Raw genomic sequence first — 24479 nt, forward strand, 5'->3', positions numbered from 1 at the left:
ATAAATATCATCAGATTTATCAAGAAATATTATACTTATTTGGACTTGCGAATTCTGGCAGTATTTTGTAGATTAGACTTAAGTTTGAGATAATTTAACTTTGTTCTGATGTAGAATTGCCTTTATAACGAAGTAGTATACTACTATATCTTGGGTACAATGAACCATGCATCGGTGGTTGGTAGGTAAACCCCACCCAACAGAATAGGCTTCTACTTGCCTCCAAATCTCAAATTTATATAAAATGGTACTAATATTTATATATCACACTAAATAAATATCATTAAATTCGTTAAGAAAAATATTGTTATATAGTATTATACCTATTTGGATTAATAAACGGAGATAATATTATTATTAGAAAGTACCAGAAGATATTATCACTAGAAAATGCCATGTTGAAAAAGTAGGGGGGCATGTGAATGAAGTTACATGTACCACACGGCAATATTGAATATTGTTATAATATTAATTATACCTATTTAAGATAAATATAGTTTAACTTTAACCTTGAAAGTAGTATTTATTATATTAATTTGCCTCCAATCCGATGCGAGCATGCAGCCTGGTTCTGGTCCCGGGAGATACAGTGCCTAGCTAGACAGGTGGTTCTGGCCCAAGCATTTGGCGACGCTGCATCTGGTTCAGGCAACTTTACTACGTACGTGTGCTCGACCGAACAGCCCTGGGAGCCACGACATCGTTGCATTGGTTCGTACAGAGAAGAAAAATAAAATAAAAAACGTGGTCACAGGGAAGAAGAACAACAGCACAGCTCCACGTACGTGTACAGTACTGCAGTGTACATGCTAGCTAGCTGTTTCCTCGATCCATCGTCGTCTTGGAGTTTGACCAGCACCAGCAGCCACAAAGCCCTCTCCCGTCGTCGTCGTCTCTGTACATCTCCCACCTAAACCCACGGCCAACTTGCAGGACGCATGGCGGCAACCATGGCTATAAATGGAGGCAGCCGAGCGCGCAAGGCCTCCACACGCCGCCCTCCCTCGATCTGCCCACCTAGCTACCTACTAGCAGCTAGCCAAGGCACAAAGCAGCAATGGCGGCTACTTCTTCTCGGCGCCCTGCTGCTCTGCTGGTACTGGTAGCAGCAGCAGCAGCCGTGGTGGCCCTGGCGGCCGCCGGCGACGTCGAGCTGCTGGAGGGCAGGTACCCGCCGCTGGCGCCGGGCCTGTCGTTCGACTTCTACAAGAAGAGCTGCCCGAAGGCGGAGTCCATCGTGAAGGAGTTCCTGTCGTCGGCGGTGCGGCAGAACGTGGGGCTCGCCGCCGCGCTGATCCGGCTCCACTTCCACGACTGCTTCGTGCAGGGCTGCGACGCCTCCGTCCTGCTCGACTCCACGCCCACCCAGCCCAGCGAGCAGCTGTCGCCGCCCAACCTCACGCTCCGCCCGGCGGCGTTCAAGGCCGTCAACGACATCCGCGCCCGCCTCGAGCAGGCGTGCGGCCGCGTCGTCTCCTGCGCCGACATCGTCACGCTCGCCGCCCGTGAATCCGTTGCCCTGGTACGTGTAGTACGCGTCGTCTACGCGATTGCTTTCTTTGCTTTATATATTCATCTGCGCACAGTAAATAGAAGTCGTCCAATCATATGCATATATGTTATACTCTCTTGACTGTTGAGGCATGCATCCCACACACACGTACTTACTTTTCCTTCTTGTTATAAACACACACACGCACACCCCATGTTATGCCGTGTGGTACATGTAACTTCACATGGATGGCCCTACTTTTTCAACATCAACATGGCAAGAATATGTGTAGTGGAACAAAAAAAACTACTTTTTTGTTATGCCGTGTGGTACATGTAACTTCACATGGATGGCCCTACTTTTTCAACATCAACATGGCAAGAATATGTGTAGTGGAACAAAAAAAAACTACTTTTTCGGTACAAAAGTGTTTGCATATATATCTTCAATTACTATCTAGAGTCGAAGCACTTAATAAAGGACTAAAGGAGCCGCTTTGCGGCTCTAGTTTTTCAGTTCAAAACAGCTCCGGCTCCGATCCACAGAGGTTGTTGCAGGAGTTGGAGCCATTCCAAACTGGCCATGGTTTGTCACGAGTTTTTCTCGTAGTTTAGACATGACATGGTCATATGCATCCAACCACTATTTTCCATCAGAATATGTCCATGTAATTTATTAAGACAAGACAATGACCAAAAAAAAAAAATCTTTCGAGTGACTTTAATACTTTTAAACAAAGGAAAATAAAAGTAATGGTAGCTACTTTTATGAAAGTTTTAAAATTTAATATGAAGTAATCAGGCCTTTGCATTGTAACTGGGGTGATAATATTAGTTGAACTTAATTTTACAGAACTACATAAGTATTTGGCATACTGTGTCATAAAAACCTACAGCTTGTAGTAAGCTTTTCACAAAGCCACAACAACTTTTGTACTGCTCATAAATGTTTTTTTTCCACTAAATTGTGTTTTTTTTGCGAGGAGTTTCTAATAATAACGAGATACGTATTAATTATAGTGAGCACCTAGTTTACCTGTATATTTATGAGCCGGCCAATGGCACGGGTCAACGCAAAAGGTTGAGGCTTTGTTTAGTTTATCGTGTAAAATTGTTAGATGTCACATCGAGTGTTATACAGGGGTGTTGCATGTAGTGTTCGGATACTAATACAAAAACAAATTACAGAATCCGTCCTTAAAGAGCGAGACGAATTTATTAAGTCTAATTAATCCGGCATTAGCACATGGGTTACTGTAGCACTTTATTGTAAGATCATGGATTAATTAGGCTTAAAAGATTCGTCTCGCAAATTACTCGCAAACTGTACAATTAATTATTATTTTAGTTTATATTTAATACTTAATGTAGGCATCAAAACATTCGATGTGACAGAATATAAAGTTTTTTTTTTTTTTTTGAGAAACTAAACCAGGCTGAATGGTCTGGTCTCCGTTGTATTCGTCGCTTTGAAAATGCAGCGGCAAAGTACAGTACTAGGGCAGTTGCAGTGGCAGATGAAACGTACGTGTCACTATCTCCCCACGTGGCTGGATTATGGGGCTGCTGCAGCTAATAACTGTGCACGGTCCTTGGTCGTCGATGTCGGCTAGCAGCAACCATCGTAGTCATCATCTTCCTGATATCACTTTATTATTAACTAATTATGAGTGTAATTGTCAGAGTTGTTAACTGACAGCAGCCACTTTTGATCATCATCAGCTCATCATGCTTTATTATATAATTATATATGCATGCAGGGTGGCGGTCCGGCGTACAAGGTGCCGCTGGGCAGGCGAGACGGGCTAGCGGCGGCGTCGAACGCGGCCGTCCTGGCGGCGCTCCCGCCGCCGACGTCCAAGGTGCCAACGCTCCTGTCCTTCCTGGCGAAGATCAACCTGGACACGACGGACCTGGTGGCGCTGTCCGGCGGCCACACCGTAGGCATCGCGCACTGCAGCTCCTTCGGCAACCGTCTGTTCCCGACGCAGGACCCGACGCTGAACAAGTTCTTCGCGGGGCAGCTGTACGGGACGTGCCCGACCAACACGACGGTGAACACCACGGTGAACGACGTCCGGACGCCCAACACCTTCGACAACAAGTACTACGTGGACCTGCTCAACCGGGAGGGCCTCTTCACGTCGGACCAGGACCTGCTCAGCAACGCCACCACCAGGCCTCTGGTGACAAAGTTTGCTGTTGACCAGAACGCCTTCTTCGAGCAGTTTGTATACTCGTACGTCAAGATGGGGCAGATCAACGTGCTCACGGGGTCCCAGGGACAGGTCCGCGCCAACTGCTCCGCGCGCAACGCCGGCGCTGCTGGAGATGAGCTGCCGTGGTCCGTCGTCGAGACCGTCGTCGACGCCGCCGGCAGCCTCGTGCTCTAGATCGCATCGATCGTGAACAACAAACGGGAGAAAGCTAGCTAGCTGTTTGAAGCTTGTTTTTTCTTAAGTCTCCATCCAGTCCATACGCATGTTGTAACAAATAAGCAGCTAGTGATCGATTGGAAATAGAAAGCTTGTGTTCATATGCTTCATGGCCTCATGGGATCGGATGATGTCATGATGATCATTATTATTACATATATATTTAATATAGATAGATATAGTACAAAAACGACGACGACGTCGATCTATGGCATATATTGGAACTAAACTGTGCGTGCCCGGCCGGCGAATGAATCTCATCTCATCTGCCGAGCCCCTAGAGCGATGAATTTGAGCTGAGGCAGCATACCATGGCGAACAAGCCGCACGCGATGGCGAGGGCGAGGGCGCCGCACGCCACGAGCGCCGCCCAGTGGCTAACGGAGAGGGCTTTGGCGAAGCTCAGGCCGAGGAGCAGCGCGCTGACGGACAAACCCATCACGGCCCCGACGCATTGAAACGCTATGTCGCCGGAACTCAGGTAGTCGGCCGCCGGATCGGGAATCGCCAGCTGGACGCCGCCGCCCGCTTCTTCTTCTTCTTGCTGGGGCAGCACCTGCTGGTTATTCAACGCGCCGCCGCCGCCGCCGCCGCCGTTCTCCAGATCCATATTGTACATCGTTGATATATATTTTGAGTTTGTTGTGCTGTTATTTAAAAAGCAGATTAAACTCCATCGGTCCTCACAAAAATACGGCACGCCTGCCCGGATCGACGATCCATAATCTTCCGCTCCGTCCGTCGTGAGAACTAACTAACTGTGGGCCGCCGTATGCAACGGCCCGCAAACAAGCCCAATTCCTAGAGGCCCGCGTTATGCATCCACCCTTGTCACCTCCTTGCAACGAGAAGAAACCGGAACATGTAGGAATTTTTTTACCAGAATAATATTTATTTAAATAAACAATTGTAGGTTTAGATGTTACTTTTAACAAATACTACTAGCAGATCTAGCATCTTATCGGCAGTTGAATATCCGATATCAGAGGCCGATAAGCTGACGTGGCAGCCGACTTGCACCTCGTCGTCCGATTAGGCCTATCGTCTCATGGTGCGGTGCGGCGGACAGGGCGGGGAGACCCGGTCCTTTGGTAATCTGAAAGACCCTCATCCTTGACGTGACACGTGGCTTTGCATCAATCCTAAATCCACCGCTCGCAACTCGCATCTCCGTTACCAACGCACACGGCGTTACAGACCTTTGCCTTCCATCGGAAGCCACCGAGATGGGCCACCTAGGGGTCGCCGTGCTGGAGGCCGCCGCAGGCTCGGGCGTGGAAGAGGTTGAGCGGAGGCCGTCGGTACGCGGGATCGTGTGTGGCGGAGCTCGAGAGGAGGCGGGGTCGCCGTGCCGGCGCCCACGGGCCGACAGCAGGAGGCGGCGCTCTGCCCGATCTGCCTGGAGCCCGGCCCCGCGCTTCGCGGACGTGCCGGTGTGCCTGCTCGCCAGCCGCCGTGACCCGCGAGCTCGATAGCCTGGGCGTCGACGTCGACGCCGACGCACTCCGCCTGCTGGCACACCGTCTTCGACAGCCACCTCGGCGCCGTGGTATGCCCGCGGGCTTAATTGGGAAGCCTCAAAAGCCACTCCATTGACGTAGAATCGTAGATGATACCTGATCCGTAGCTTCTTTCTGCTATACATCGATGATACCTGATCCGTATCATACACCACATTTCTGCCGATGGAACGTGATCTCCCACACTGCCTTCAAAACAGATTACTCTTACCTCTTTGCAAGATTTGGAAAACTAAGCTCTCACAGATCACAAGTGAACATACGCCAACTTGATCACACTAAAAATAGACTTTATATTACACTGGCAAGACCATTTATTTATTCCTTCCAATCCAGAACAGCTTTCTTTGTTCTATGTTTGTCCTCAAGTCCAATGTCTAATTGACTCTGGTTTCTGAGTTGAAGTAATGGAAAGTCTGACTAAATCGATAAAATGGCATGTTAACAGGCACATCAAATCTAATTAACTGAATTCCTTTCATCTGTCACCAATATGTGCTGCTTGCACTAGTATCACTTTTGTCACTAGATGAGCTGAAACACTTCCACTAATTTGACACAGTTACTACTCCATTGTGGTGCACAGAGTCGACTCCCAGTCTCCTATATAAAGAGCCGATGCCCCTCTCCAAGGTACATACAAATTGATAGTTCATTATTGCGTGGAAGTTTCAGTTTGGGTTAATTTTGAACTAGCCTATAAATATTCACATGCATCAATCAATAATGACAGCTCTCTTTATCTAATTGGAGGGTTGATCAAGAAAGGTCTGTCTGCTTTTGAGCCATGCTATAATTTTCCATTCTAATAAAAAATCACTTCAATGTTTTTGATTGTCAATAATCAATTTCTCGTGATGGACGAATACATTGTTTTTGGCCCACTTTGTTCTCGATCAATAGTTAGTGGCTACAAGTAGAACAAGTTGATAGTTCTCTTCCTGCGGAAAGGCAAGGTGAAACATTGTCTGAATATTTTCCCCTTATTTTACTCTTACCTAGTTCTCTACTGGGTTTCCAAAATTTGGTTGATCAGATTTATTTTCCCCACTATTTCGTCACGATTTTATTTGCTGATATAGTCTTCTTTCTGAATGACTGACCTATAATGATTTCTGCAACTTAAAGTTTAGAGAGTGCAATGATAACAACTGTACTGTGTTAGTACCTTTGTGCATTTCCAAATGCTTCTGCATCAATCGTGGCATTTTTTTTTTCTTGATTGCTGCTTGTTGGACCAAACCTCAGTCATGGCATGTTTGGACTCCGATTGCTAACTTTCCTGCTTGATGTAGGCAATTTGTCCATCTTTTACTTGTAAAATCTGATATAATTCATTGCGCTTTGATAGGTGGCACCAGCATTCTTTAGACCGAAGGTCATCACAACCCACTCGAACAAGCCGATTGCGCCGGGGCACCTGAAAGCAGTCTTCGCTATGTCCTCCTTAGCCATGAAAATTTGGTTATACCCTGCGTTGCCGTCCATGAAGTTAATAACCTTGTGCCCGGCTGTTGCATCTACTAACATATCGGCTATCGACATCGGATAACCATCCATGGGTGTGGCTTTATTCAGATCCCTGAAGTCAATGCAAACCCTTAGTTTTCCATTCTTCTTGTATACAGGGACAGCATTCGATATCCATTCTGCATATCGGCATGGTCGGATAAACTTTGCATCCAGTAGCCTTTCAGTCTCCTTTTAATATCATCAAGCACGTTCGGACTGAATCTCCTTGGAGCTTGCTTAAAGGGCTGATATCCAGGTTTGATTGACAACCGATGTTCAACAATTGACCGGTCTAAACCAGACATCTCGTAGTATTCCCAAGAAAAGCAGTCTTTAAATTCTTTTAGTAAATCAATTAATTCCCGCTTATACTCTGGATCCAATTTAGCACTTACGTACGTTGGCCTAGGCCTATCTCCAGAAGCAATGTCCACTTCCTCTAATTCGTCGGCCGACGTGAAGCCATGTCCCAGTTTACCATCTGTACCATCTATTGGATTATCCATTAAACAAATTTTCAAAACCGACTGCTTGGATCGGCTGTTGGCTTTCGCCATTGATTTTAAATTCTGATAGCAACAAAAAGGCCATTTGAATATTAGCCGATGGTTGCTTTCTATCGGCTATTTGCTTGACACGCCATACTTGAGTTTTACTGGATGCCTGAGCCTATTTCATTTCTTTATTCCTTAGGTGCTGCACCCTTCTCTTCTGGCTCCTTGTTAGTCCTCTGGGGCACCATTGGCCTTCCTGCCAAATGTATTCTTTCTTGTTGGTTTCTTCTTCATGATCAACCCAGTCTTGGTCAACAACTCTTTTCCCCAGCCGATCATGAATACTTTTATTTTTTTAGCACCGATCCATGTTATTATGATGATGTGAGTCCTGGACATGGATAGACCGGCGGTTGATTTGAGATTGCCTAAATCCCCAATAGTGATTGCTGCATTCTGGACAGTTATGTCTGGTAGGCAATTTCAAATCTTCGTTCCAGCAGTATCTGAAGAAAGGGCAATTCCAGTGCGATTCGGCTTGCCTCCTTTCATACCTTTCTTCTTCCAGTTGATGCTGGTATTCTTGATCCTCTAACCATCGCTAATAATCTTTTTCCTTCTACCGCTGCCACTTATTCAACAGAATCCAAGATGTAACTCGCGGCTTCATCGCTCCACTCTTCGATGTTTCTCCTTACTCATATCGGCTCTTCTGCTGATCACGACGTCGTCTAATCTCTCTGCATTCATCAATCGATATTTGCATCTTGGGATCAACTGTTTCAGTTTCTCTTGATTTAGCCGATGTTAGAACCTTAGTTTTTCCTTTGAATAGCCCAACATCAACCATATTTTGATCTCCTGGGAAAGGATTATCATCAACTTTCATCTTCCGAGGCGTATTGAACTTGAGCCTCCCTTGCTGAATAGCTCTCTGTATGTGCTGCCGGAAAATTCTGCATTCATTGGTGGAATGAGAAGTAACATTATGAAACTTGCAGAACTTCTTATTCTTCAACTGTTCAGGGGACAACATAACATGATTCTCCAGCAATTTGATCTGGCCCTTCTCAAGTAAGAAGTCAAAAAGCTTGTCCGATTTCGTGACATCAAAGTCATAGCTCTCCTTAACTCCTCCCCCCCAAGGATTTGGCACCATTACTGTCTTCTTGCCCCAATTCCATTTAGCTACAGCAACCTCCTCTTCTTCATCTTCATAGCTGTCTTCAATTGAGAAAAGCTGCTAGGATAAGTTTCGGCTATTGTGGTGCTCTTCTGGATTCGGGTATCTCTGCGCATACTCTGGAATTGGCTATTGAGCGCTGCTACCCGTTGAGCCAATTGTCCTAAGTTGTCAAACTCTTGTCCTAGCAGCTTTTCTTTCCACATTGACAGCATTCCTTGAACGGCTAAAGCAGCTAGCTGATCATCGACCAAGCTCAATGAGAAACACAGATTCTTAGTCTCTCGGAATCTCTGAAGAAACTCAGTGCCCGATTCATTAGTCCTCTGTCTCATGGTTGTCAAATCAGTTATTTTCTTCTCTCCAGTCCCAGTGTAAAAATATGTATGAAACTTCTTCTCTAGGTCGGCCCAATTGGTAATGGAGTTGACTGGTAATGACGAGAACCAAGTGAAGGCCGGCCCTAACAGGGACGAGGAGAAGAAACAAACTCGATGGGCATCCTCAACTAATGCTTCGCCCAATTATGTAAGATACCGACTGACATGTTCTATTGTGCTTGTACCGTCTTGACTAGTGAACTTGGCGAACTCTGGAAGTCTGTAATTTGCAGGAAGAGCGACCAAATCATACCATTCTGGATATGAGCGTTTGTACGAAGAAGTCATTCCTTTTGGTTTTAGACCGAACTGATTCTTCATCATCTCGGTCACCTTGAGCAGCAACTCGTCAACCTACGAATTTGGATTTCTCGGTACTTGCTGACCCATCTGTGGATTTGGTATCATGTGGATGGTGTTATAATCCATGCCATAGTGATAGCCTTGTGGAATCTCAATCTGTTGGGTCTTTTCTGGCTTGCTGCTTGAAGTCTCTGATTATAGACATAAGGATCTATATCTTTATAGATCCTTTGAATTGATGGTGCTATCTTCTGAGCCGACAACGGTATGTGGCCTGATGTGCCAAAATTGATCATCTGGTTTTGACTTTGCCCCGACGGCTGCTGCACATGCTGTACTGACGGTTCAGGATTGTATTGTATCTGATTTGTAGCAGTACCCGGAGTTTGTTCAGATAGACCTTGAAGTGTTTGGACGTCACCATTACCAGCTGGTGCTACTTCTTGATGCCTGGTACTGACTTGATTAGTCCCTTGAGTCGACGGATCTAGAATATTATAATAAGTCGATCCAACCTGACCAACTAGAATTCCATGAATTGCCTCTTTCATGGCGTTGTGAAATGCGTCAACGAAAGCTTCATTGCGGCTTGATATGGCATCACGAACATACTTGTCTATGACTTGAAAGAGGGGAGGTGGGAGCCGGCCTGGTCGTGGGACAGGTACAAGCTCGGCTCGAATGACGAGCAGGACAACAAGCAGGAGCGGGTTTTGGCGGACTTTTGGGTAAGTGTCTCACAACATAGCTCAATACATCTCCTCCATTGCTTAAGTCTTTTATTGAAATAATGAACGGATACATCGTGTTTGTATGCAGAGGTACTTCAAGGCCGAAGAAGGTAGAGAGACCCTGGCGGATCAGACGGCACACAGAGCCTGTAAGAAGTACGTCGGCAACATGATTCACGAGGAGCGACTCCAGGCCCACGTCGACTACTACAGGACCATCAAGAAAGAGCCCCTCAACAAAACCGGCGCAAGAAATGTGGCGCTGACCAAGGAGCAGTACCTTTAGGTAGGTGAATAATATTGATTCGTTTTAAGATTTAGTAGGTCCAAAATTGATCTTCTTATATGTCAAACACTTGATGATGTGTAGGTGCCAGCCTCGTGGTGCATGTCGCATAGATCGGCATGGTCGAGGATCATGGACAGGTACCTTGACCCGGCGTACATCGCAAAGCACGAGCAAGGCAAGCGAAAGCGGGCACTAAGGACCGCTCCAACTCACCACCAAGGCAGCCGCAACCTCCCCGCATTCAAGCGAGCACTTGTACGAGATGTCATTTATCTATTCCAACACTCAATTTTGCCTCATTTCTAATCATTTTGCCGTCTTTCTCGCAGGAGGTGGCACACCCGGACATGCCAGTGTCGGAGTTTGGGGCATGGGCTGTGTCCCACATGGGCCCGGTGAAATTCGGTGTCGTCTTCAACCCGGAGGCCCCTGCCCAGGCTTACTCTGACCCGAGTGTCCACGCTAAGGTCAGAGACTACACGGAGGCGGTTAGGGCACTCCGTGGCTCATATCACAATGTGAGCACTGAGCCCCTTGAGACAGAGGTGATCATGAGGCTGGGGCAAGGCAGGAAGCATGGGCGGTTGTGGATTGCAGACGGCGTCGACTCCTCGAGCTCTGCACCCTCTCTCTCCGACGTGAGGGCACGGAGCACGGCCAGAAGCCTTCCCATACGTGCACGGCCTACTCCAACACTATCGCGGGTCGACGAACTTCAGGTAATTTCAGTTTCACTCGTCGTACATTGAACGTTACACACATTGATTAGATTTGCAATACTGAAACATGTGATTGAAACACTGCAGACCGAGCTGGCAAAGACAAGGGAGACGCAAGCGCACCTGACCGCAGAGCTGGAGGCCACGAAGAAGCAGATGGCGGACATGTATCAGATCATGCAAACCATCGGGCAAGCATCGGGTGTCCAAGTGCAGTTGCCAGCTCCAGCTCCGGTTCGACACTTCACTCCTGTGAGTATGAAAGTTTAATGCGTTCGTGCCGTTGAGATTGTCGGCCTTCGTGCCGTTGTGATTTTCGGCCTTCGTGCCGTTGGGATTGTCGGCCTTCGTGCCGTTGTGATTGTCGGCCTTCGTGCTGTTGTTTCTTACAGGTTGGAAACCTCCCCGTACAGGGGAGGTGCTGTCGAAATTTTCAATTTTGAGTCTAACACATGTAATCTCTTCTCTTTTGTGCAGCCTCCGTCGGCGGGTTCAAACAATCCCACTAGCGTGTCACCGGCGGCTGATCACGTCAACCCTTCGCCGCAGTCCGGTCCTTCACTGATGTCCAGGGGGCCACACCTGCAGTTCCGTCGCTGCAGTAGGGATGTTGAACTTTGTGATGTTGAACTTGTAATAATAAACTTGTGATGTTGAACTTTGGTGCATTTGTGATGGATTTTCGATGGATTTATTAAATATGCATGTGCTTGTGATATATAATGCATGTCGGTGATATATATATTGTCTGTTACAATGGAATGTAAAAAAAATTGTAATTCTCGGGGTCTTTGCCGAGTGCCATGGGCAAGGCACTCGGCAAAGTTTTTTCAAAAAAAAAAATCTTTGCCGAGTGCCTCGCCGCGGCACTCGATAAAGTATTTTTTTTAAAAAAAAATCCAGAAATTCTTTGCCGAGTGCCTAAACAGGGACACTCGGCAAAGAAATTATTTAAAAAAAATAAAAAAAAACTTTGAAGAGTGCCTGGACAGGGGCACTCGGCAACTAATTTAAAAAAAAAAACTTTGCCGAGTGCCTGGGCTGGGGCACTCGGCAAAGTAATTTTTTAAAAAAATAAAAAAAAAATTTGCCGAGTGTTGGGTCAGGCACTCGCAAAATAACCGTTAACGGCCGGCGCGCAACGGCCGAAAATATTTTGCCGAGTGCCGCCCCAAGCACTCGGCAAAATTGTTTTTTATTTTGCCAAGTGCCCCGATAAAAAGCACTCGGCAAAGGCCCTTTGCCGAGAAAAATTTTGCCGAGCGGACTTTGCCGAGTGCAAATGGCTCTTTGCCGAGTGTAAAAACACTCGGCAAAACTGCGGCCTCCAGTAGTGAGAACAATATAATGAATTGTAGTTACAACTGGCTTTTGCAGGGGCAAACATTAGATTCAAGTTTTCTGGTTTAAATTAGGGACATGTTAAAAAATGACTGTTGCTAACCATGCTCTGATGATATGGTATCTGTTTTGTAATATGTATTTACAAGTTGGGTTTGTTTCAGAGTTCAAAAGAACGGATCATGAGAAATATACATGTATGAGATTGTCTGGGGAGGATGTGAGTCTGCCGGGTGAAATTTTTTGTCTGGGAAAAAAATGAGTCTGCCGGGTGAACGATTGCATTTGGCATTTTTTATGAGTAGAGATATATGCGGCAAGTCGGCAACTAATGGGTTCCAATGAGCGCTGGGAAATTACATGGCATCACCCAACAAACAATTAAAGCAACCATATTTATCTAGCAAAAGTAGAAATTTCATTTCCAAAACATGTAATGGATGACTTTTATTCATGCAAACATGGAAATACATATATAATATAAAAGCACACAAGAAAACATAGGAGAAATAGATACATATTAAAGCACGAGGCCAGATCCTTTGAGCTTCTCTTCAACGATGCAATCTAACTTTCTCCCCATCTCCTTGCTTATGTGATTCGCCCAATCACCCACCATTCCTTTCCTGAAATACGATGACTTCTCAATAACAGTGTTGGCAAGCATAGTAAATCTTCCTGTTTGGTTCTCAGGCAAGCTACTAAGCTTCTCAAAACTGCACAACCTCACCAACTGCTCTGGTACCCCATCCTCCTCTTCCCTGATACTAAATGGAGCACCAAGGAACGATGCAAGCCTTATGACATGCTTTATAGGCTCTAAGATCATATCCTCATACTTGAGGAAAAGAACCTTATCAGATCTTGCAATGCTTTCCCTCCAGTACTCGAGGTAATGGCCCCAACAAGGTCCATGGTCAGAGAAACCTTCGGAGAACATGTTAAACGCTGTTTCCAAGTCAATATGATATCCAATATGCACCTTATTATAGAAGTACCACCAAGACACAAATGCATCTCCTTAGGGTCTCGACACATGTACACAATCCGACAACCAGAACTGACTGTAGACTTCGGGAGCAGTGAAAGGGGCATATGGGTGGAAAGAAGCCTTGGGGATGGGAGTGTCTCTAAATAGGTGAGGTTACCTTGGATAGGTGCCTCTGTGAATGGTAACACCTCCTGAGGATGGCGAAAGAGAAGAGGGTGGTGGTCAAAATCATACTGGGAGCGGTTGGTGACTGCGAAGACGAGGGACGAGGTTTGAAGCTATTTTGGGCACGCAGTATGCTCTCAATGATGCTGGGACGGAACCAGTAGTTCTTGTAGAGTATCATGGGCTGTAACCACCCCTCTCTTGATGGGAGTTTGGATATAAGATCAGCAGCACAGTTTTCAAAGGAAATGGCTTCAGAGGATCCTTTTGTGGCACTTTCATCCTCGACTTGTGACATATAGCTCAACTACTTGGAGTTTTGCAGTCTCTCGCTAGCTAGAATGGATTGGATGGGCAAGAGAGAGATACGGCTGCAATCCTGCCTCGCAGGGCACAATAAATAGCACAAGGTCCCTGGCATTCTACCGGAAAATGGAATAGATGGACAGCGGAGGTAGGTGTACACTTTTTTTTGTTGGTGGAATCCAGTGTGATAGCGAGCGTGTTTTTCTATAGCTAAATAAATAAAATATAAACCTCGTGATTGGCGAGTGTACTGTACGTGTTTTTCTAAGCAAAAAGGATATATATATATTGAAGAGAAAATGAGACGCCTCCACTAGCATTCGGTAATAGAAAAAGTCCACATTATCTCCCTTAACTTTTACGATAGCCCGTTTTTTTTCTCCCTGAACTGCAAAACCGGGCAAAACACCTCCCTCAAGTTTTAAAACCGTTCATCTTACCTTCCTGGCCATGTTATAAGCGATTTTAAAGGCGGTTTTGTCTTTTTCATTTTTATTTATTTTGGCTGAATTTTTTAAAAATCATAGTAAATCATAGAAAAATCATAAAATAAAAAATTCAATTTTGTTGGACTCCACATGAATAGATCTACACAGTGAATATATAATATGATATGTTTTATTACAAAGTTTTTGTTGTGACTTTAGATCTATGTTTTTCTGTAATTAATTGGAATAATTCATAGCTGCAGTTTCTATGGCCCAATTGTGATGAAATTTTTATGGTGGACTAATTATTGTATTATTGAACTATAGTAAAAAATTCATAGTCATTGGATAATGTATAGCTTAGTTATATAATTATTTATATTTAACGAGTATAAACCTAAATAAAATTTATCGTGTGGTTTACGTACACGCAGCGCCAGCTCCGCTCCATCGATGGGGAGTGTCGTGTGTGGAACGAGATCCTCTGCAGTCAGGCTGCCCAAGACTGCTTTGCCTTCGTCTTTCTTTATTTGGAGCCGGCCCTACGCATCGCGATGCCCAGTCGGAGGTGACGAATAGCACGGGCGGCGTCACGACTGCGCAGTGCGCACGTGGATGCTATTTGGAGCGGTGCCCCTCTTCTTGATGATTGTGGCTCGGAACCGAACATGGCTTGAGCTACGGCAGCGGCGCGCAGGAGCTCGCCGTGGCTACGAAGCAAGAAGCGCGCGGCTTGTGCAGGATGCCAGCAACGACCATGCGCTCCGCTTGTGCGGGATGCCAGCAACGACCATGCAATCGAGCAGGTACTTCTCTATTGGATTAGCTCCGGACGCATGTAAGAAATAAACCGGCCCTCCACGGCGCAGGGCCGCGGCCGCCTGCATGCGCCGAGCTGGAGGCCGCGCGGCCGTCGGCGCTCGACGAAACAGGGCCGTGGCCGCCGCGGCAGCGAGAGTCTCCGGCCACGACGGCGAGCTCGGACTTGCAGCCCTGCAGGAGAGATAGAGAGGATATAGGAGTGGCGGCACCAAAGGAGCGGATCGACCCTGCAGCACCAAAAGAGCTGGTCGCGGCACTGGCGACGGCGACGGCAACGAGCTGCAGCGACGGCGACGAAGGCGGCGCGAGGAAGGATCCGACTCGCACATGCATGGCCACATGGCAATCTCTTGCGTAGGTCCGGTGTTGTGGGTTTAGATGGGCCACCGTAACTCTCCCATAGGGCCTGCTAGGTGCTAGATGAGTCTTGCAAGCCTCAGCATTGGATGCTAACGGACGGCGCAGACTGCAGAGAGGAGTCGATGTACACGACTGCGGAGGATCTCGTTCCGTCGCGTGTGTGTGTGATGAATGCATGCGCCGTGGATCTGCATGCATGTGATGGTGATGTGGCAAATCAGCCTGGCTTTTGCGTGCCTGCTGCTTACGATACGTTTGAGCTGAGCGATGATATGATCCAGCGCCGCCCTTGGCTACTTTTGTTGCGTTGTTGCTCTCTCTCTCATTCACACAATACAAGCCCGTGTTTAGTTGCCCAAAGTTGCCGACGGCGAAATCACTGTGCGGCACTGTAGCGTACTGTAGCATTTCGTTTGCATTTGATAATAATTGTCCAATCGTTGATTAATTAGGCTCAAAACGTTCGTCTCGCAAAGTACAATCAAACTGTGCAATTAGTTTTAGATTTCGTCAACATTTAGTACTCCATGCATGTACCGCAAGTTTGATGTGACGGGGAATCTTCTTTTTACATAGTGCCAAAGTTTAGATTTTGAGTAACTAAACACACCCCAAATACAATGCTAGTGTGTGTGTTTCTCTATATATATATGTATATATATATAGAGAGAGACGATGGATCGCGCTCCTGTATGCAGTCTGTTCCTTTGGTTGTGGCTTATCGTAAATGATCGTAAATTTTCAGCTGGAACAATATTTTTCTCTCACACAAACCAGCCAATAGCAGTCAATCCAACATGCTGATGATCGAGTAGCGCGCTGCGTACGTGTAAACTCCGTGCATGCATGCTGGTGTGGTGTGGATGCAATCATGCAATGCAGGATGCGTTTACTGCAAGCCAAAGTATAGCCGCCCAAACTGACTGACCACAGACGACGACTAGCTAGCCCGTGACCACCTGATCGAAGCAGCTAGCTAGCAGCAGAACCTAACACCAGCACAGTGTACCCGTGCTACGTACGTACTGCAAGATCCTTGCCCTTTTCTGTACACACTGCACGGATCCGGAGATGGAAGTTAAGGCTAGTCACGGGATGGGGCACGTGGCAACGGTATGGCACCGCGCATGCATGCTGCCTGGCAGTTTGGCCAAGAGCCCAAGAGCACTCGAAAAAACTGCGGCACTATTTCAATTCCCTCACAATAAAGTAGTATAAACATCAACATAAACCAATTTCAGCGAAACGAACAGGACCTATAACACAAAGACTCCACCTATACGTGGTCCTGTCCACCATATACAGCCACAAAGCTAAATTATAAGTCATTTTGACTTTTTTTATATATAATCTAGATATATACTAGAAAATTTAATATACCAAAAAATCAAAACAATTTATAATTTGAAATGGAGCGAGTACCCAAGGACGCGGAGGATGAGAAGAGAAGAGAACAACGGGCGTGTAAGACGGCACGAAGTCGTGTCGTCGTGTACATATAGTTATTAAAACCGGACTAGACCAGCGGTCAGACTGCAGGTAAAGACTATATAAACCAGAGATTATAACGGTCCGGTCAACTATGCGTGAGCGGACCCAGACAGTGTATTAGCAGACACGACGACAAGACGCACCGCGCGCCGCTCACTCACTGCATATATGCTGAATTGAAGTAGGTGCGGTTGGTTGGGTGGTCGTCGGCGCCGGTGGTCGCGGATCGGAGAAGCCGCCACGAGACGGAGGCACTCGGCACGTACTCGCAGCGCCGCCCTTGGCTAGTTTTGTTGCGTGTATATAAACTGACAGCATGCATGCGATGCGATGCAACGCAACAAACTCGATCGATCATACAGACAGCCGCTGCGGTGGTGGCAGTCGTCGGTAGAGAACGTGGCAGGGAATTTGGTGTATACATGCGTCTACTCCTACAACTTCGCATACCTACCAAGGCTTATCTTGCCAAGCATAGCCAGCAGATACATTATATGTCCCGTGGTTACCTGCTTTGATGTTGTGAGCAGGCTACTGTTTATCTAGTCATGTCATTGAAACACACCATCGAAAACATAATAAAAGAGCAATCACAATGTTGCAGAAAAGTAGTCCATAGGCATTAGAATAGTCTACCAGCTAGCTGAAATATTGTAGACTTTATATGTATCAGTATGTCTTTGGTTACATGACACACGAAGACGAAACCGAGAGCCCCTGTGGAACAGCTGCCACATGGTGACGCTGCTCGGCATAACGCTGGTATCGAGGTTGTTGACCAAGTACCTTTACCAAGTTACACCGCCATACCACCTTTGATACAAATATTCGGGTGTTTGAACGGGAAATCCACAACAGGTTGATGAAATAGTGTTCTATCAAAGTAAACAAGAGGAGGTGGTTTCGGAGAAAGCATGTATGTTGCGATCTCACTTCATACAAAGGTTGGCGCATATTGTGAACAAGGAAGAAAAGGAAAGAAGAACACCTCGGAAAAGTTACCCTTGGATAGTAGGGAGTGCTTAGAAAAGCCTGAGTAGATGTCAAGTCCCAAGCACTATGTCTAGCTCAACCACACTACGCACGCCGGGTCGCTATCACAGCGTGCCCCGCGGACGCCGTCGCTGTCGGGCCCATTAGTACCCTGTCCTCGCATGGCCGCGACATCGTGCCGCACTCATCGTCCTCGTGCACTATGCGCTTCTCCTTTTCTCGGCCTCTAGTCTGCTCTTGATCCTCGCCCTCGTCCCCGTACCGGACCCTCCCTTCCTTCTTTCTTCTTTTGGGGACACGGTCGTCCGCACACCTCCCTCGTCGAGTGAACCCTCTCTCCTCTCCTTTATTCCCCCCTCCGCTCGCTTGCGCAGGGAGCGCACCATGGCCGACTTTATCCCCACAGCGTGAACCGGCAGTGTATCCTATCCATGCCGTCTCCACTTCTGGTGCACTGTGCCCCATCTTTGTTCGCCACTATAAGATACCCTTGGTTCTTGCTCTTTTTCTTCATCCTCATCCCTCTTGAATTAGAAGTAGAGCTACGAGATTCAGTCGTCATTGTGAAACTGCATATATGCTGAAGTAGGTGCGGTTGGTTGGGTGGTCGCGGATCGGAGAAGCCGCCACGAGACGGAGGCGCCCAGCCCGGGTCGTGTGTGCTTTACACGTACGCGCGGCGGCTAGTTTTGTTGATGACCCCAGCACTCGGCACGTACTCGCAGCGCCGCCCTTGGCTAGTTTTGTTGCGTGTATATAAACTGACGGCATGCATGCATGCGGTGCGGTGGTGGCAGTCGTCGGTAGAGAACGTGGCAGGGAACTTGCATTGGCCAAGCGCGCGCGCGTTTGGTGTATACATGCGTCTACTCCAAGCCAAATTAAAGTAGCCGCGCGCCCAACTGACCGACTCACCCACACCCACGCTACTAGCGCTAGCCGCAGAAGTGCAGAACTATCCTATATCTACACCCGTGCTAGCTACTGCTACACCATATCCTTATCCTCTGGCAATGGTTAACTTCTTCCTCGCATTCTGCATTCACGCCAATATACATCACATCCTCGTTTGTTTGTTTGTTTGTTTAAAACTTTGTTAAAAAAACGAAATTTTACGTGTATAAGATGGGGGGACTGAGACGGTGAGACCTGTCCACCATAGCCACAAAACTAAGCCTCCTCCTCCTAGGCTCTTGCTATTACCAGTACCAGTGTTGCTCGATCTCCACACTCGCTCCGCTACCTCACCGTACGTGCTAGAGACATGTCTCGTGCTGCTACGCTCGCTGCCGCTGCCGCGGTGGCCGTCGTCCTCATCTGCTTCTCCTCAACGGCTACCGCGGCGGACGGCAACGGCAACGTGAGGCAGCCGCCGCTGGCCCCGGGCCTGTCCTTCGACTTCTACAAGCGGACCTGCCCCAAGGCGGAGTCCATCGTGCGGAGCTTCGTGCAGGACGCCGTGCGCAGGGACGTCGGCCTCGCCGCCGGCCTCCTGCGCCTCCACTTCCACGACTGCTTCGTCCAGGGCTGCGACGCCTCCGTGCTCCTGGACGGCTCCGCCACCGGGCCGGGCGAGCAGCAGGCGCCGCCCAACCTCACGCTGCGCCCCACCGCGTTCAAGGCCATCAACGACATCCACGACCGCCTCCAGAAGGAGTGCGGTGGCGCCGTTGTCTCCTGCTCCGACGTCCTCGCGCTCGCCGCCCGGGACTCCGTCGTCGTGGTAAGTCTACTACATACGCGTGCATGCATGCACAAAATTTTCTTTTGTTAACCACCCCACCCCACCACATGCCTGCATGTATCCATGCAGTCCGGCGGGCCCACCTACAAGGTGCCCCTGGGTCGTCGCGACAGCGCGAGCTTCGCGACGCAGCAGGACGTCCTGAGCGGGCTGCCGCCGCCGACGGCCGCGGTGCCGGCGCTGCTGGCCGTGCTGTCCAAGATCAACCTGGACGCAACCGACCTGGTGGCGCTGTCAGGCGGCCACACCATCGGGCTCGGCCACTGCACGTCCTTCGAGGACCGGCTGTTCCCGCGCCCGGACCCAACGCTGAACGCCACCTTCGCCGGCCACCTGCTTCGGACCTGCCCGGCCAAGGGCACCGACCGGCGGAGGGTGCTGGACGTGCGCACGCCCGACGCGTTCGACAACAAGTACTACGTGAACCTGGTAAACCGGGAGGGGCTCTTCACCTCGGACCAGGACCTCTTCAGCAACCCCGGTACCAGGCCCCTCGTGGAGAAGTTCGCGCGCAGCCAGAGGGACTTCTTCGACCAGTTCGCCTTCTCCGTGGTGAAGATGGGGCAGATCAAGGTGCTCACGGGGGCGCAGGGGCACATCCGCAGGAACTGCTCCGCCCGCAACGCCGGCACCGGCGTGATGCTGCCGTGGTCCATCGTCGAGGAGGCAGAGAGCCTCGTGTTCTAGGTGTGCCGGCGTCTGGCTGCCGTGGTCTCGTGTGGATCGGACTAGCTAGCTCGCCGGCCGTTGACAGTTTCTTGGTTGGCAGTAGATTACCTAGCCGTACGTGGTCGGTGTCTACGCGGTGCCTAATGCAATGTTGGCAGGATGCAGCAGCTGGCTAGCACTCATGCAGATGCAGTGCAGCAGCGCCACCAAAGCATCTTAGCTTTTTGAGAAATAAAAGTGGCCATGGCAGAAATCAAAGTCTACTGTGTGTGCAAATGTGCTGCAGCTACGAGTATTACCATCTTTATATCATATTATTATCATGCTTGTATAAGACTGCACCAAAAAATTAAAAAAAAAAACACTCTACCTGCCTCACCCCCGTACATAGTGGCACCGTGGCTTTCACGAGACTAGACTCGCTTTAGACCTGTGTGTGGAGCAGGCCACCTGGATCGCAAAGGTGCGACGCGGTCTAGCTACTCCTACCGGTCTAGCGGCTGCTGGCCCTGCACCAAAAAATAGAATAGAAAAATCCTAAAAGAGTCTAAAAATGCCAGATATTCAGCCCTTTATTTTGGCACTGTTTAGTTCCCAAAAATTTTCACCCCAAAGTGTCACATCGAATCTTACGGCACATGCATGTAGTACTAAATATAGACGAAAAACAAAACTAATTGCATAGTTGGATGAGAAATCGCGAGACGAAACTTTCGAACCTAATTAGTCCATAATTAGACACTAATTGCTAAATACAAACGAAAGTGCTACAGTAGCCAAAACCAAAAATTTTCGCCAACTAAACGCGCCCTTTGTCTACTACTACTCAATCTCGCTGAAGTAAGTTTGATCTATATATATACTTAGCCCTTGTTTAGTTAAGGTGAAAGTTGGAATTTGGCTACTGTAGCACTTTCGTTTTTATTTGGCAATTAGTGTTCAATCATGAACTAATTAGGCTCAAAACGTTCGTCTCGCAATTTCCCACCAAACTATGTAATTAGTTTTTTTTCATCTACATTTAATACTCCATGCATGCATCGCAAGATTCGATATGATGGATACTGTAGCACTTTTTTGGAACTTCTTTTGGAACTAAACACGGGTTTATTTATACACGGATTCTGTAGCGCAGGCGTCTAAAAACGCAAAACCAAATGCACCTCACAACTGAAGGAAACAAACGAATGAAGAAGAAGCTCCAAAGCCATCTGATTTTTTAGATCCAATGAACGAATGAGAATCATTGTCTGATTAGATGTAAAATTTTAGGCACTTGACATATGGCCGGACCCTTATTTGTATCCGAAACGCTGGGATTATCTTTACGTCGAACGCCTCATCCATCGTTAACTCCCCACTCCAGAGTTAATAAAAAAAATCTCCACTCCTTGCTCGTCGGACGCTTGCATATCCTCCTTTCTCTGCCTGCTCCCAATGCCGCTGCATCCACCCACATGTCTTTCTCGCGGCCGTGCTTTGCTCCCGACCGATCCCCACCAACCCCTGTCCCCTCGCATGGAAAACATCCGTTTAGACGGACGAGTCTGCACCCCACGACTCCCCACCCCGCCTCGTCCGTCGTGACTCCCCACCCGCCCTCTGCGCCACCGAGGTCTGCGTCACCGGCGAGCACACTGTGTGACCTCCACGCGCCTCCCACCCGCCCTATATGCCACCGTCGCCCGTGCAACCCCACCCTGCCCTCTGTGCGCTGCCGGCGAGCACACCGGTGACCTTCACGCGCCGATGAGCCTTCATTCGTTGAAGCAACAAAGAGATATTTTGCGATCAAAACACATGTTGCAACCGTATGTTTCAAGTGTTTCAGGTGTTTTAGAGGTATGTTGCAAGTATTTTATACCGATGTTGCAAAATTAGATTGGGATGTTGCAAAAGTAGATCGAGATATTGCACATGTTACAAATGGCTATACATTTATGTTTCAAGTGTATGTTTCAAGTGTTTCATATGTTTCGGACGTATGTTTCAAGCATTTCATATGTATGTTACAAAAGTAGATCTGGATGTTGCATATGCATGCATGTTGCAACCGTATATTTCAAGTGTTTCAGGTGTTTCATACATATGTTGCAAGTGTTTCATCTGGATGTTGCATATGTTTCGCAATGGCTACACATATGTTTTCAAGTATTTTTAGGTGTTTTCAAGTGTTTTAGATGTATGTTACAAGTGTTTCAACTGTTTTGGACGTATGTTGCAAATGTTTCATCTAGATGTTGTAAAAGTAGATCCAGTGTTGCACATATTGCAATAGGACCCACCTGCCGTAGCTGCCTACAGCTGCCGAGGCGCTGTCATGGGTGACCGTGCGAGGGCATGAGGCCAGTAGATGCATTCGCGGCACGTATCCAGAGGCGGGACAGGTGACCGGGACCCAGAGGTGTGACATGCAGACCATGCTAGGCCCCCGCGCTAGTGGTTGGGTTGTGACTGGCGCCCGCGGGTCGTGACTCGTGTGGTCGTGCACGAATAGGTAGGGGAGGCTGGTACAGTGACATCACCATGACCGCGACTAGACCGCACGGGCCGTGCGAGTCGAGCGTCCGATATTTGGAGCTACGCTGGATGTCGGTGCGCCAATAACTCCCTATTTCTCTCTCTCTCTCTCTCTCTCTCTCTCTCTCTCTCTCTATATATATATATATATATATATATATATATATATATATAGAGTTAACACTCTCGTATGATGAGGCGATGAGTGATTGTGACAGGAAAAGAGAGACACTTTTGAAGTAATACAAAGAAACAAAAAATCGAACATTGCACTGATTTTGTGAGCAGTGACTAATCATCGGCATGCAACAACTAACACACATTAGGCTCGGCCCGTTGGCTAAGCTTGTTGTAAAGGAAGAAGCAATTGAGTAGACCGAGCACTTTGCTAGCTAGCGCACAAGAACCTGCATATTCCATTTTCCAAGACCTGCCCATACAGTTTTGTATTTTTTTTTGCGAGACCAGTACGGAGACAGCGTACACTCACGCCATGAACGTATAGTATACACGTACACCTCAGAAGGAGATTGACAAACAAGGCATCTCGTTGTGGACGGATACTTTGGCTACCACTAAAAAATTAGTGTCGTTAAATTCTAGATTAAATCTAGAAAAATACAAACACCTTGGTCAAATCGATGACTTAAAACCTAGGTAGAAAAGTTCTACCATAGGGAACCTAACCAGTTGAGCTACGCTCAGTTCATGGATTGTGCGTGTTTGGAAATTCACAAGGAAAAGCGATTCCAAGTCGTCCTTCAGTGTAGCAACTGTGTTTTGCCATGTTCTAAAGGGGTGTTTGGTTCGAGACCTGGTGCCGTCTAGGCACATCGATCTAGCATGCATTTAAAATTGAACGCATGGGATGAATGCATGCCTAAGACATGTTTAAGTTTTGTTGGTCCCAAAGCAAATAATAAGCCCTAAATATCACTAAATTTTTTTACCTTTTGAAGTTCTGAACGAACTCGAATAGGGATTAAATTATGCGCATGGGTCAAACTGATTTTTTTTAAAAAAGAAAAAACTCAACCGACACCATTTGCATGCTTGTGAAGATTGTTTGTGTGAATCTTGGTTATACAAAACCCTAGCCTGAGTTGAAATCCTTTCAAAATTTATTTCAATAAAATTCCCCAAAAAACGCTACACCTTTTACATTTCCCTCCCTTCCTCTCGGGCCCAAAGCTCTCTTCCTCTGTTTGGTCCATGCATATCCCATCAAAACCCTCTATGCACCATGTGTCTTAGGACCTGTTTGGATCATCTCCTCTAAATTTCGGAGCTCTAAAAATTTTAGAGCACTTTAGATATGTTTTAATTTGAAGTCTAATGCTCTATTATGAGGTGGACTAAAGTTTAGAGTTAACTTTAGACCACATATTTGTAGCTTTAGCTCTTGTAGCGCTCGTCATCCCTTTCTTTCTAGAACGAGAAGGACGCACCATTGCATTGGCCAGCTCGCATCACATGCTAATGCTTCCCCTCGCTAGTTATGCACTTATGCTGCGCTAGTGCGCCTATCATCAAATAAATTAAATCGACTCCAATTAATCCACACATCTACAGTACTACACCCAGTCCAGCGC

General features: G+C 47.5%; 3 protein-coding genes and 1 pseudogene across 4 annotated transcripts; 3 read left to right on the forward strand and 1 right to left on the reverse strand.

Annotated features, from left to right (window-relative positions):
* The first annotated feature begins 680 nt into the window (after window positions 1–680).
* Window positions 681–4032, forward strand: LOC136451135 (cationic peroxidase SPC4-like). The gene is made up of 2 exons (XM_066451886.1): window positions 681–1522; window positions 3252–4032. The coding sequence occupies exons 1-2, from the start codon at window positions 1058–1060 to the stop codon at window positions 3882–3884; spliced, it is 1098 nt and encodes a 365-aa protein (XP_066307983.1). The 5' UTR covers window positions 681–1057; the 3' UTR covers window positions 3885–4032.
* A 1082-nt stretch (window positions 4033–5114) lies between these two features.
* On the forward strand, window positions 5115–11723 carry LOC136451136 (uncharacterized). Of its 2 annotated transcripts, XM_066451887.1 has the most exons (8): window positions 5115–5475; window positions 6009–6079; window positions 6798–10046; window positions 10138–10335; window positions 10420–10593; window positions 10668–11057; window positions 11145–11309; window positions 11535–11723. In XM_066451887.1, the coding sequence occupies exons 5-8, from the start codon at window positions 10438–10440 to the stop codon at window positions 11706–11708; spliced, it is 885 nt and encodes a 294-aa protein (XP_066307984.1). In that variant the 5' UTR covers window positions 5115–5475; window positions 6009–6079; window positions 6798–10046; window positions 10138–10335; window positions 10420–10437; the 3' UTR covers window positions 11709–11723. The 2 variants fall into 2 exon arrangements, with proteins under 2 accessions (XP_066307984.1, XP_066307985.1); XM_066451888.1 differs by lacking the exon at window positions 6009–6079.
* A 1195-nt stretch (window positions 11724–12918) lies between these two features.
* LOC136454082 (cytosolic sulfotransferase 18-like) lies at window positions 12919–13852 on the reverse strand (annotated as a pseudogene).
* Window positions 13853–19125: 5273 nt separating this feature from the next.
* On the forward strand, window positions 19126–20598 carry LOC136454083 (cationic peroxidase SPC4-like). Its single transcript, XM_066454637.1, has 2 exons — window positions 19126–19677; window positions 19768–20598. The coding sequence occupies exons 1-2, from the start codon at window positions 19219–19221 to the stop codon at window positions 20383–20385; spliced, it is 1077 nt and encodes a 358-aa protein (XP_066310734.1). The 5' UTR covers window positions 19126–19218; the 3' UTR covers window positions 20386–20598.
* Window positions 20599–24479: the final 3881 nt, after the last annotated feature.

This window comes from Miscanthus floridulus, chromosome 5 (assembly GCF_019320115.1).
Source record: "Miscanthus floridulus cultivar M001 chromosome 5, ASM1932011v1, whole genome shotgun sequence".
Classification (NCBI taxonomy): Eukaryota; Viridiplantae; Streptophyta; class Magnoliopsida; order Poales; family Poaceae; genus Miscanthus; species Miscanthus floridulus.

Excerpts from the sequence above, each read along its gene's own strand:
- LOC136451135 (XM_066451886.1), top strand. The coding sequence starts at position 1,058 with ATGGCGGCTACTTCTTCTCGGCGCCCTGCTGCTCTGCTGGTACTGGTA. Across the intron at positions 1,523-3,251 it reads CCCGTGAATCCGTTGCCCTG|GGTGGCGGTCCGGCGTACAA; the intron begins GTACGTGTAGTA and ends ATATGCATGCAG.
- LOC136451136 (XM_066451887.1), top strand. The coding sequence starts at position 10,438 with ATGTCGCATAGATCGGCATGGTCGAGGATCATGGACAGGTACCTTGAC. Across the intron at positions 10,594-10,667 it reads CCGCATTCAAGCGAGCACTT|GAGGTGGCACACCCGGACAT; the intron begins GTACGAGATGTC and ends TCTTTCTCGCAG. Across the intron at positions 11,310-11,534 it reads CGGTTCGACACTTCACTCCT|CCTCCGTCGGCGGGTTCAAA; the intron begins GTGAGTATGAAA and ends TCTTTTGTGCAG.
- LOC136454083 (XM_066454637.1), top strand. The coding sequence starts at position 19,219 with ATGTCTCGTGCTGCTACGCTCGCTGCCGCTGCCGCGGTGGCCGTCGTC. Across the intron at positions 19,678-19,767 it reads CCCGGGACTCCGTCGTCGTG|TCCGGCGGGCCCACCTACAA; the intron begins GTAAGTCTACTA and ends GTATCCATGCAG.